This window comes from Spinacia oleracea, chromosome 4, assembly GCF_020520425.1.
Source record: "Spinacia oleracea cultivar Varoflay chromosome 4, BTI_SOV_V1, whole genome shotgun sequence".
Taxonomy (NCBI): Eukaryota; Viridiplantae; Streptophyta; class Magnoliopsida; order Caryophyllales; family Amaranthaceae; genus Spinacia; species Spinacia oleracea.
Genome location: NC_079490.1, coordinates 161,699,900 through 161,710,729, shown reverse-complemented (window position 1 = coordinate 161,710,729; position 10,830 = coordinate 161,699,900). Strand labels below are relative to the sequence as shown.

The 10,830-nt window shown below is 37.6% G+C and overlaps 3 protein-coding genes across 4 annotated transcripts; all 3 read left to right on the top strand.

Annotated features, from left to right (window-relative positions):
- Positions 1 to 1,288: 1,288 nt before the first annotated feature.
- LOC110801042 (uncharacterized) lies at positions 1,289 to 10,804 on the top strand. Its single transcript, XM_056841511.1, has 8 exons — positions 1,289 to 1,400; positions 7,082 to 7,144; positions 7,239 to 7,322; positions 8,300 to 8,529; positions 8,622 to 8,834; positions 8,914 to 9,006; positions 9,115 to 9,218; positions 9,297 to 10,804. The coding sequence occupies exons 2-8, from the start codon at positions 7,114 to 7,116 to the stop codon at positions 9,556 to 9,558; spliced, it is 1,017 nt and encodes a 338-aa protein (XP_056697489.1). The 5' UTR covers positions 1,289 to 1,400; positions 7,082 to 7,113; the 3' UTR covers positions 9,559 to 10,804.
- Positions 1,407 to 5,716, top strand: LOC130471409 (uncharacterized). Of its 2 annotated transcripts, XR_008932068.1 has the most exons (3): positions 3,108 to 5,157; positions 5,256 to 5,407; positions 5,488 to 5,716. XR_008932068.1 is itself a non-coding variant. In XM_056841509.1 (2 exons), the coding sequence occupies exons 1-2, from the start codon at positions 3,123 to 3,125 to the stop codon at positions 5,291 to 5,293; spliced, it is 2,073 nt and encodes a 690-aa protein (XP_056697487.1). In that variant the 5' UTR covers positions 1,407 to 3,122; the 3' UTR covers positions 5,294 to 5,476. The 2 variants fall into 2 exon arrangements, 1 of the variants encoding a protein (XP_056697487.1); XM_056841509.1 differs by lacking the exon at positions 5,488 to 5,716 and having other exon boundaries at positions 1,407 to 5,157; positions 5,256 to 5,476.
- Positions 5,845 to 7,148, top strand: LOC130471410 (rRNA-processing protein EFG1-like). The gene is made up of 2 exons (XM_056841510.1): positions 5,845 to 5,928; positions 6,008 to 7,148. Exons 1-2 carry the CDS (start codon positions 5,860 to 5,862, stop codon positions 6,806 to 6,808), a joined length of 870 nt encoding a protein of 289 aa, XP_056697488.1. The 5' UTR covers positions 5,845 to 5,859; the 3' UTR covers positions 6,809 to 7,148.
- Positions 10,805 to 10,830: the final 26 nt, after the last annotated feature.

Sequence of the window (10,830 nt, the reverse complement as noted above, 5' to 3'; positions counted from 1 at the left end):
CAGCCGATTGGCAATTACAGGAATTTGTCGTTACATAACATTTCCCAGCAAAATACAGCTGCGCCATAACTTAACCATCCGCTGAGAGCATAGGATATTACAGTTAGATTACTTACAAGACTTATAACACGATACAACTACCTGTTTACTCCTAGCCAGTGAAAGACATCACTCCACTCCACAAGTTCCACAAAGCAGAAGCCTTCATCTACCGAATATACGTTATCTACAACCAGAATCTATTAATTGGTGTCCCATAATCCTCTTTTTCGCAGACCAGATTGGGTATCTTTGTTCTTGCTCTCCGGGTTTAACCCGAGATTCAAGTGGCTTCTCCTCGTATAAATTAGATCACCGTCGCTCGTTCCCTGCACATAAATCAGCCATGGGTTGAAAATCTGAATGCTGATAGATTTTATTCATGCAAAAATATTGACTCATATCAGCCTCAATCAAAGACAACATACCGTTTCACCCCTTTTACGCCTGCCCATTTTCTTTTCGTCTCCCCCCACTTGTTATTATAAAGGTACATAACTATTGATGATGATTTACTAGGCATGGTAAAACGCTACCTAACAAGGGATTTAGATCCTCTGTTTTGAATCATTTGTGAGACGGGAGGGAGATAAGCTCCATACATGAGCGGATGTGCCCACCAGAAGGTAAGATAGCTAAGCCTGTTTGCTGAGGCAAAAAGTTCAATAACTACTTGTACTTTGTTGGAATATTTTAGATCAAGACAAACAAAAAGATAAGGGAAGTCAGGATTCCATGAAAGATACCAGTAGGATTATACCCTTGTACTATGGAGACTAATACTACCACTACAAAAACAAAGAGCAACCAGGGCGATATTATTTGAGCAAAGAGGGCGAATTTGTAGTCGCCTTTAAATGAACAAGCAATTAGGGCGAGTTCTTGTCGCTGTCTCATATATGAACAAATAGGGCGACTTGTTTGAGGTTGCCCTTCTTGGTAATAATACAAGGGCAAGTTTTAAAAGTCGCCCTGGTTGATCAAATAACTATACGAAAATAGTAAAACATGAGAGTTCAACTCGTTCAGCTATACGAAAATAAGAAAACATAAAAAAGAAACTTCAAGAGTTTTCCCCAAATTCCTTCCAGCCTTCCAGGAGCCAGTGTTCTTCATTTTCCCTAAAATCCCAAATTCGTTTTCCCTAAAAAATAAATCAATAAATGCTAAGATATTTCGTAGCTTCTGATTCTCTCCCTAATTTCTTCATAGATTATCCTAATTTAGTCGAAAGTAATTGAATTTCTCAACTTGTTTAAGCTTAGTTCGTAACCTCGGGGGTTTTGTTCGAACTTGTGATCTTCTGCTGAGAACGATTGTTGCTGAGATTTGTTCGAGAGGAGACCGATTTCTGCTTACTGGTATCATCTACTTTGTCAGATTTCAATTTCAATTTTCTGCAATTTTTGAGATGTATGGCGGTTTTTTGCAATTTCAATTTCAATTTTTTGTAAACCAATTTTTTAGGGGGTTATTGCTGCAACTTCAGTGGTTGATGCCATAATTTCAGCGCTGCTGGTTTTTTGGTCCTTAAATTAGTTTGGTTTTGGCATGTCGCTATTGATTTTTTCGAATATGCATTAGATTGTGGAGTATTCAAACAATAATGAGAGCATTGCTATTTATTGGTTCACACGCATGTAATACTTGTTTTTTGTGCAATTTATTTGAGCCTTGAGGACTTCAGTGTGGCATATCCTTGGGAGGAGATAGTAGTTGTGCTGGAGTTTTGGTGACGTACAAAATAAGCTTTGAATTTTTTTCAGTGTGTACTTATCTAGTTAATATGGAGTACTTGACAATTTAATACTGGCATTTGAAGGAGTGATCTGCATAAAACGGGTTCATGGCTGTGATTGTGAATTTGTGATTATGGTTCACAGAAGCATGTAAATTAATTTATGGCACACAAGATACAAAATCAGAAAAGAGTTTGAAATAACTACCAACTTCTATTAAAATGTGTATGTGTTTGTGTAAAATCCATTGGCTTCAGAGAAACAGTCGAAATCCCACAAAATATCTGACAGAGGAAAGAGATGGACAATGGGCAAAACCAATCAAAATATCAATACAAACAGTTCATACTAGACAGAACAACCCATCATAAAACACCAGCAATTCAGAACCTACGGCATGAGTCATCAAAAGCAAGCAACGAATACACCCACAATAATATCAGTCGTTTTCACTAAAAAAAAAAACAAATATCAGTTGTATTTACAATTGGATTCCCTTCAGTAATACATGGTATATTAGTTGTTTATGATAGTGTTCCACCATTTCCTTCTGTTATCATCATGTGTGTAAAGTTCAGTAGAACTCGAGGAATATGATGGGGTTTTGCTACAAGTGCAGTTGATCTTTTGGCACTACATGATTATCTGTTATCTGGTTTGTTCTTCAGTACGGTGTTCATATTTGTTACCTGGTGTGTTATTCAGTAGGCCTTAGTTAACAGTCACTCGTCGTATCAGTTGGATGAGCAATGAGACATGACTTTTAGAGATGTCATTGTTGTTTGTTTGCTTGTTCATTCTTAAGCGTCGTAGAATTAAGGAAATTACTACCACCAATAACATCCCTTTAATCTGACTTTCTGGTTATTTCTTGTCCAATGATGCCGTGTGGTTTAGGGTTGGTACATGGGAGAAACTTGATACCGCCATTTTTAATGCTTGTTGCAAGTGTTTAGAACACAAATCAAGGAAAATTGCAAATGGTGGAAATATGTCTTGGGTTGGGGCAGTAAAGTTCAGGGCCATGTCTGAAATTATAGGGTCAATCAATATTAAAAATGATGATTGATGTTGATGCCTGCTACATTAAGTTCAGGGTCAGTTGCTAACTTCTTTTGCTGCTAACTGTTGCTGCATTAACTGCTAGCTAACTGTTGTTGCTTCTAACTGCTGTGGCTGCTAACTGCTAACTGTTAACTGTTGTTACTGCTATTCTGCTGCTGCATTAACTGCATGTTGGGAACTGCTACCATTTTCGTGTTAAAATATGAATGATTGTGCCTCCCCACCCCTATAATTATTTCCAATCTTTTGCTAGATAGCATGGATAATGATAGGAGTTGAATGCATATTCAAGGGTTGAGCAATCGGCTACAACCAACTTACCGAAATGGTGTTAAAAGTTTTCTCGAATTTGCTTTCAAGGACACAATCCTTAATACTGGGGCTAAGAAAAGGTGTCCTTGTTTGAAGTGTCGAAATTATATCGACCATGATAGAGAGACAATGCGTGCCCATCTTTTCCGAGTAGGAATAGAGCCTGACTACAATCCTTGGATATTCCATGGAGAAGAACAATCCCTAGACATGGGAAACATGGAAATGTCCGAGGAGGAAGGCGATTGGTTTGATGATGAAGATCCTCTCGTATCAGAGGAGATGGCAGCTTTGGTGCATGATGCCACAAATGTAGTGCCCGAGAATTTGAATGAGGAAGAAGAAGAGGATCGTGCTGAGATTCCTGATAAATTTCATAGGTTGATGAAAGATGCAGAAGAAGAATTATTCTCGGGTTGTAAAACCTTTTCAAGGTTGGAGTTCATCGTAACTCTCTTACATATTAAGGTTAGTGGACATTGGCCTGAGAAGTCATTTAGTCTGCTCCTTAATGCATTACAAAAGGCCTTCAATTATGATCCAAAATTTCCAAAGAGCTCCCGTGAAGCCCAGAAGTACACAAAAGATCTTGGGTTGAATTATGTGAAGATCCATGCTTGTGTGAATCATTGCATTCTTTATAGAAAGGAGTATGAAAATGCCGATTCATGCCCTACTTGTGAGGAGTCCAGATGGAAAGAAGGTAGTGGTGAATTTGATGATAGTGTCACATTTTCGGAATCTCAAGGGACCTCACAACGGATTCCTAGAATACCTCGTCTAGTTCTTCGTCATTTTCCTTTAGTCCCTAGGCTTCAAAGGCTTTTTATGTCTTCAAAAATTGCTAAGCACATGAGATGGCATAAGGATAGGAAGCGAGTTGATAAGGACGTATTAAGGCATCCATCTGATTCAAAGGCATGGGAGAAGCTCGATGATTCATTTCCTGATTTTGCAGCAGATCCACGTAATGTGAGATTAGGTCTTTCAACTGATGGTTTCAATCCTGGTGCACATTTAGGCACTAAGTACAGTATATGGCCAGTCTTTTTAGTGCCATATAATCTCCCACCATGGATGTGTATGACAAGTCCTTACATCATGCTATCACTCTTAATTCCTGGTCCAAAGTCCCCCGGAAATGATATAGATGTGTTCTTGGAGCCGTTGATCGATGAACTTCAAGAGTTATGGGAAGTTGGGGTGAAAACTTATGATTCACATAGTCGCCAAAATTTTAATATGAAGGCAGCGCTATTGTGGACAATGAGTGATTTTCCTGCTTACGGGAATCTGTCTGGTTGGAGTACTTGTGGTAAACTTGCTTGCCCAACATGTCATAAGCATACTTGGCACAAGCGGTTAAAGCATGGATCGAAAGAATGCTTTAAAGGTACTCGTATGTTCTTGGAACCCGATCATAGGTGGAGAAATGACAAGAAATCTTTTGATGGGGAAAAGGAGAGACGACCACCTCCTATTCCTTTGTCAGGGGATGAGATATTAGAGGCATTTGATGGTGTCCCCAATGTGATTTTTGGGAAGAAGCGAAAGAGAACCGATCGATACTTGTTTGACCAATGGAAGAAGTTGAGCATCTTCTTTAGACTTCCTTATTGGAGTAAGCTTTTGATAAGACACAACTTAGATGTCATGCATATTGAAAAGAACATTTGTGACAGTATATTAGGAACAATACTTGATATTCCTAACAAGACAAAAGACACCTTGAAAGCTCGAAAGGATTTGAAGGAGATGAATGTGCATCATAATTTAATTCCTATTAAGATAGGTGATAAATATGCCATCCCTAGAGCACCATATCAGTTGACATCTATAGAGAGGCGTAAAGTATTGGAGTTCTTGTCCAAGGTTAAAGTGCCAGATGGTTACTCTTCTAACATAGCTCGATGTGCAAGTATGGAAGATGGAAAAATCTCAAACATGAAAAGTCATGATTGTCATGTGTTCTTGCAAGATTTGCTTAAACCGGCATTTCAAGGTATCTTACCTAAGGAGGTGCTAGAACCTTTGGTTGAGCTTAGCTTATTTTTTAAGCAATTGTGTTCTAAAAATCTAAAAATTGATGCGTTGGAGAAGATGGAAAAGAGTATTGCAATTACTCTTTGCAAGCTTGAAAAGGTATTTGTTCCGGCTTTCTTTGATATTATGGTCCACCTTCCAATCCACTTGGCCAATGAGGCCAAGATAGCTGGCCCAGTGCAGTATCGTTGGCAATATCGGTTTGAAAGGTAACAAGTTATTCCTTTTATATTAATATGTGAAGTTATTTTTTCATTGCAACATGTTGTGTAATGGTTACCGCTTGTAGGGAAATGCACACAATGAAACCTACTGTGAGTAACAAAGCACAACCAGAAGGCTCGATAGCTAATGCACGCATAATGGAAGAATGTCTTTCCTTTATATCTAGATATCTAAATGGGATTGAGACCAAGTTCAATCGCATGAGTAGAAATGACATGGATAGGCAAGAATCTCTGTTGTTTAAGTTATCAGTTTTCCAAAAGAAGGGGAATCCACTACGCAAAAGAACATTTAAGCAATTGAGCTTTTTGGATTGGAAGCAAGCTCAATTGTATGTTCTGATGAATTGTCAAGAAGTACAACCATTTATAGGGTAAGCTATCATCTTTTCTATAACTATTTTATTACAAGTGTCAAGAAGTGCACTAACACTTGTATGTTGTACAGAGAGTACACCATTATACATGGGCCAAAACCAAGTCTAGTTGATTGGTTTCGATCTCAGGTAAGTGAACCGAGTGTAGTTCATTAATTTCCAATTTATATATTATGATTTAAGCTACTTAAGAAATTCATTTTCATAGATTTGGAAGCTTTACACGGAGGGGGATCCAAGAGTAACAACTGAGTTACTATCATTGTCACGAGGCCCGAGTAAGAGTGTGAAAAGCTATCAAGGATACTATGTAAATGGGTATCGCTTTCACACTAAGAAGCGTCAAAGAAGGCGAAAGACGCAAAATAGTGGAGTAATTGTTAAAGGAGATGCAGAGAGTGGAGAAAAGGACTTCTTCGGGGTTTTGAAAGAAGTCATAGAACTTGAATATGATGCACCAAATAGTGGGGATACAAAACCTATTGTGGTGTTATTTCGATGTGTTTGGTTTGATGTTTATCGGCGAGGGATAAAAAGAGATAAGTTTGGCGGCGTAAGTCTCAATTTCAAAAAGTTCTTAGGGACCAATGAGCCATTTGCTATGGCATCTCAAGTAGGGCAAGTTTATTATGTTAGGGCACATAATGAGCCAGATTGGAGAATTGTTATTAAGACTGTCCCTCGTAATTTCTACAATTTCCCTATTGTTGAGGTAGATGGCTCCGATGATGATCATGACGACGTTGGATTGGACTTTGAAGTACCAAATTCAGTGGAAGGTGATGGAGATGATGGAGATGATGATGATGATGATGATGTTCTCTTACCAAGAAATGATGTTCCTCCAGAGTTGGTGAATGCAAGTGATTTTGAGTTGGAAAATGAGGTTGTGAATGAAGAGGAAGAAGAAGATAGTGAGCAAGATGAGCAACGTGAGCTAGACGATGAAGAAGAAGAAGAAGAAGAAGAAGAAATCCCTGGGGGCTTGTATGACTTGGACAGTGAATAACTCATCGGCTTGCTGCTAAGGAGCTTTTTTGTTTCTCATTTATGCTACTAGTTATATGTATTCAGGACCTAATTTGAATTGGTTAATCTTTAATGGAACTTAATATTTCTTATTGTTTGTCCATTACATAAATTCCTAATTTATAAGTCTTGTTCCTAATTTCAATCTGTTTGCATCTTGTTTTGACCTTAATATCTGCCCCTCCTTTACTTTCTGGTTTAGTTGTTTGCATCTGGTTTTGACCTTAATATTACATAAATTTCTAATTTATAGGTCTTGTTCCGTTGTTTTCAGGAGTTGATTTGATGGCTTCTAGCTCAAGAAATTTGCCCGAAGGTGAGTATATATGATTGGTTTCTAGCATTGTTATTAGAATCTGTAAACTAACCACATTCTGTGGAGCTTTTGATATCGATTTCTGATTTTGCAGGAGAAAGAACAATCAATCTAGACACTCAATCATTATTATCGCAACTAGACTCTACCACTCAACAACCTAAGAAAAAAAGACAAGGTATATAAGTATTGTTATTACTCTCATGTTTGATATCGTAAGCCTGCAGACATATCTAGACAGATTTTGAGTCACTTTAAGGTCAGTTATGCCATATCTCTGTATTTACAGTTGCTCTCTATATCTGGAAATTAAGAGCCATGGATGATAAAGTTTATAAAATCTATCTGGATGCATGCACTTCCGTTTTCTATATTTGGACGATCTTAAACTTAATATCCTTAATATTGGATTACTTAATAAAGTCTTAAAAATTGTACTGCCTCTTCCATGGTCATGGAGTCAAGGTCTATCAAAGTTCTGGGATTTGTAAGTGTTTAGGAAATTTGAATGGTGTTCTCTCAAGTGGACTTCAGATATGACAAACCTTACTTTTTCCTATTTGAAAAACAAACAAAGAATATAACTCATTCCAATGAACCAGGGTTAGAAGTATAATTAAATTACCTAACAAAGGAACTAGGTTTCAACCAATGCTAATTGCATAAATCCATGTCAAGTAGTACATAATATATTGTCCGAGGATTGGAACTTGCCTCGGTAACAGAAAATATTCTTCAACCTTCAATCTGTCGTGCTTGTTTACAAAAGAGTTGTTACCCAGAGACATCTGCTATAAGTTATTCATTTCTTCACTTATTTGTTTTCTTTCCTAAATCATTGGATCCCGGAACACATGTTGGAAGTTCCATGTCCTGAGGATGCAGGGGTAAGAGCTAGCATATCTTTTTGTTCCCAACATAAGTTTAGTTAATTAGATCAGTAGGTTACATGCAGGGTGAAGTTGCTAGACTAGACTAGGACTTTCATTCGTAGTTGTAGTAGATAGACTAATAGACTATATGTATTGTGCTAGTTGATGCCGCAGTAACTAAGCTTGAGTCTGCAAGAAAGTTGCTTTATGTTATCGCATAGGAGTAGACAGGTTCTGATATGGCTGCCCCTGACTTATTTTATTTGTGTTCTTTTTTGCTTAGGTCCTTTTCGAGGTCCAAGTAGAGCACTTAAATATAAAAAACTGAGAAGTACCGAACCAGGAAAGGTTAAGGTTCATATTCCATCCTCATTGGGAGCTGCTGTGGGTAAGAATGCAAACCAATTTGTGGGTGAATGTGCTGATTGGGTGAAGGAAATATGCCCTCTTAATGTTCAAAGCTGGAATGATATGCCTGAAGACGCAATAGATCGGTTGTATAGTAGGATTCATGTATGAAAACCCCCAAAATTTTTGTTGATTCTCATTAAGTTCAAGTTATTGTCTTGTTAGCAGCTGATATTTTTCTACTGACTTTTTTGTAGGCAAAGTTTGACTTCGGTGAAGGTGCACACATTCCAAAAGCGATACACATTCAGTGCTCTAACCTTTATAGGCATTGGAGAGAAAGGTTGAAGGCTGACCATTTTACAAAGTGCAAAACTTTGAAAGAAGCAGAACGTGCTTGTCCAGCAACTATAGACCTTACCCAATGGAGGTGGCTTATATATAATTATTGGGGCAATCCTAAACAGAGGGTAAGTATAGTGAATATTCTTATACTATTAGCCTTATAATAACTTTATTAATCTAATATGTTAATGTTGTAAATTTAAGGAAAAGAGTGAAAAGAATCGGGCGAATGCTCTTTCAAAGAAGATCAAGTCCGCATGTGGTGCCAAATCAACCGCTAGGATAATTTATGAATTGGTGAGCTTCTGGAAGTCTTAATTTCAAATTCGAATTCCTCTCTGGTTTGTTTACTCATTTGTGTACTTTAAGTTTCTAGTTTGAATACTATCAATTTACTTTTCCTAGGAACTTGAGGCAGAAAATGAGCAGGAGGTCAATGAAGATGAGCAGGAGGTCAATGAAACTAATGGTGATCCTATATATTTGAAGCTATGGGAAAAGTCAAAGAGGTAATTGGATTATTTATATCCAGTGCATCATTTTTTCTCTTATTGCAAATTTTGATCTTCTTAGTTTTATCACCATAGGCATAAAAATGGGAAGTTTGACGATGAGGCCGAAATCAAGTACAAGGCATTTAAAGAGTTACATGAAAAAGAAGTCAGAGAGAAAGGAGCTGACAATCTTATTTTGGATATTGCCTACAAAGAAGTGCTTGGGTATCGTTCGGGTTATGCACGTGGGTTAGGTAAAGGTCACCCTGTGTTATCCAAGGATGGGAAGAAAGGAAGAGCAGAGCTAGAAGCTAATGTGGAGCATCTGCAGAATGATGATCAGAGCAGAATTTGAGTCTCATAAACTGGAGGCTAAGAAGAAACAGCAAGAATTAGAACAAAAGCTTCAGTTAATCATGGACAAGATTGGCTTGACATAAATAAGGTAAGTTTTAATATTAAAGTGAAATTATTTTGAATATAAACTCATGGGAAAGGGGGGGGGGGTAAATGCAATCATTTTATGGGGAGATGCTGCCGAAATTAGGATGTGGGTGTTGTGTTGGGGCGGCTGATTGCAGGAAGTCAGGGAGGGTAGGTAGTTTTGCAGTTACAGTTAGATGTGTGGTGTTTGTTGGTTCTTTGTGGCAGTGTGTTGCAGTTACAGTGACTTGGTATTTTGAAACAAAAGGAAAAGTTACGTACATCGGTATCATATATTTATAATCCGTACATACTAATTGTGTTGCAGTGTGTTGCAGTTGCAGTTACAGTGACTTGGGTTTTTTGTTTGTCCATCTCACTTGAATTAGAACCAAATTCAGCATTGGATTTTGAATTAGAATTTTCACCAATTGTGTTGTCACTCTAATTGTGGGTGTGTGGTGTTCTTGAACAAAGAGCTAAAATTAGTGAAGGGTATTTCTGGGTTTTGACAATATTGGGATATGCAATAAGAAAGTTGAGATTTTTGGTTGAAAATGGAGGATTATAGTTTATTGAATTGCTGGTTTTGGGGAAGTTGGTGGATTTCATGCTGGTCAATAGCCAATCTTATGGTACCTCGAGCTTTGGCATTTCAGGCAATGTAGGCTTAGGGATTTCTGGTATGGTAGGCATAAAGTTATATGTGTGGTGATGTACATATATTATCAAGTTAGCTAATTTTGTTTCTGTAAAGAAGCCTGATAGTCCAGCACACTCTATTCTCTAATGCCAACTCTTGGTTGTTGTCTTTTATGACAGATAGGTATTTCCCTAGTTAAATTAGTCTTAGTTATTAGCTAATTTGAGAAGTTCTAATTTCTCTATATTTTGCTTACAGGAAATATGATTTTTTTGGCCTTGACGAGTTTGCTGATCGGTACATCTTCTTTCGGAGTCCATCTTTTGTTGCATGAGAAGTTGGTTTTCCTGCTAACTTCACATACTCAGTTATGCTTAGGAGCTTTATGAAGTTGTAAGAACTATTTTGTAATTAGGATGTAAAGTCATTGCTTGCTGCAGTCAGGAAATTCATCTTTTTGGAGGCTGTAAAAGAAACTTTCGAAAGCAATGTGCAATATTTGAAATAGTTTATGGAATGAATTATTTCTATGTCAGGTTCCCGCCTAGCCATCAAATTGTT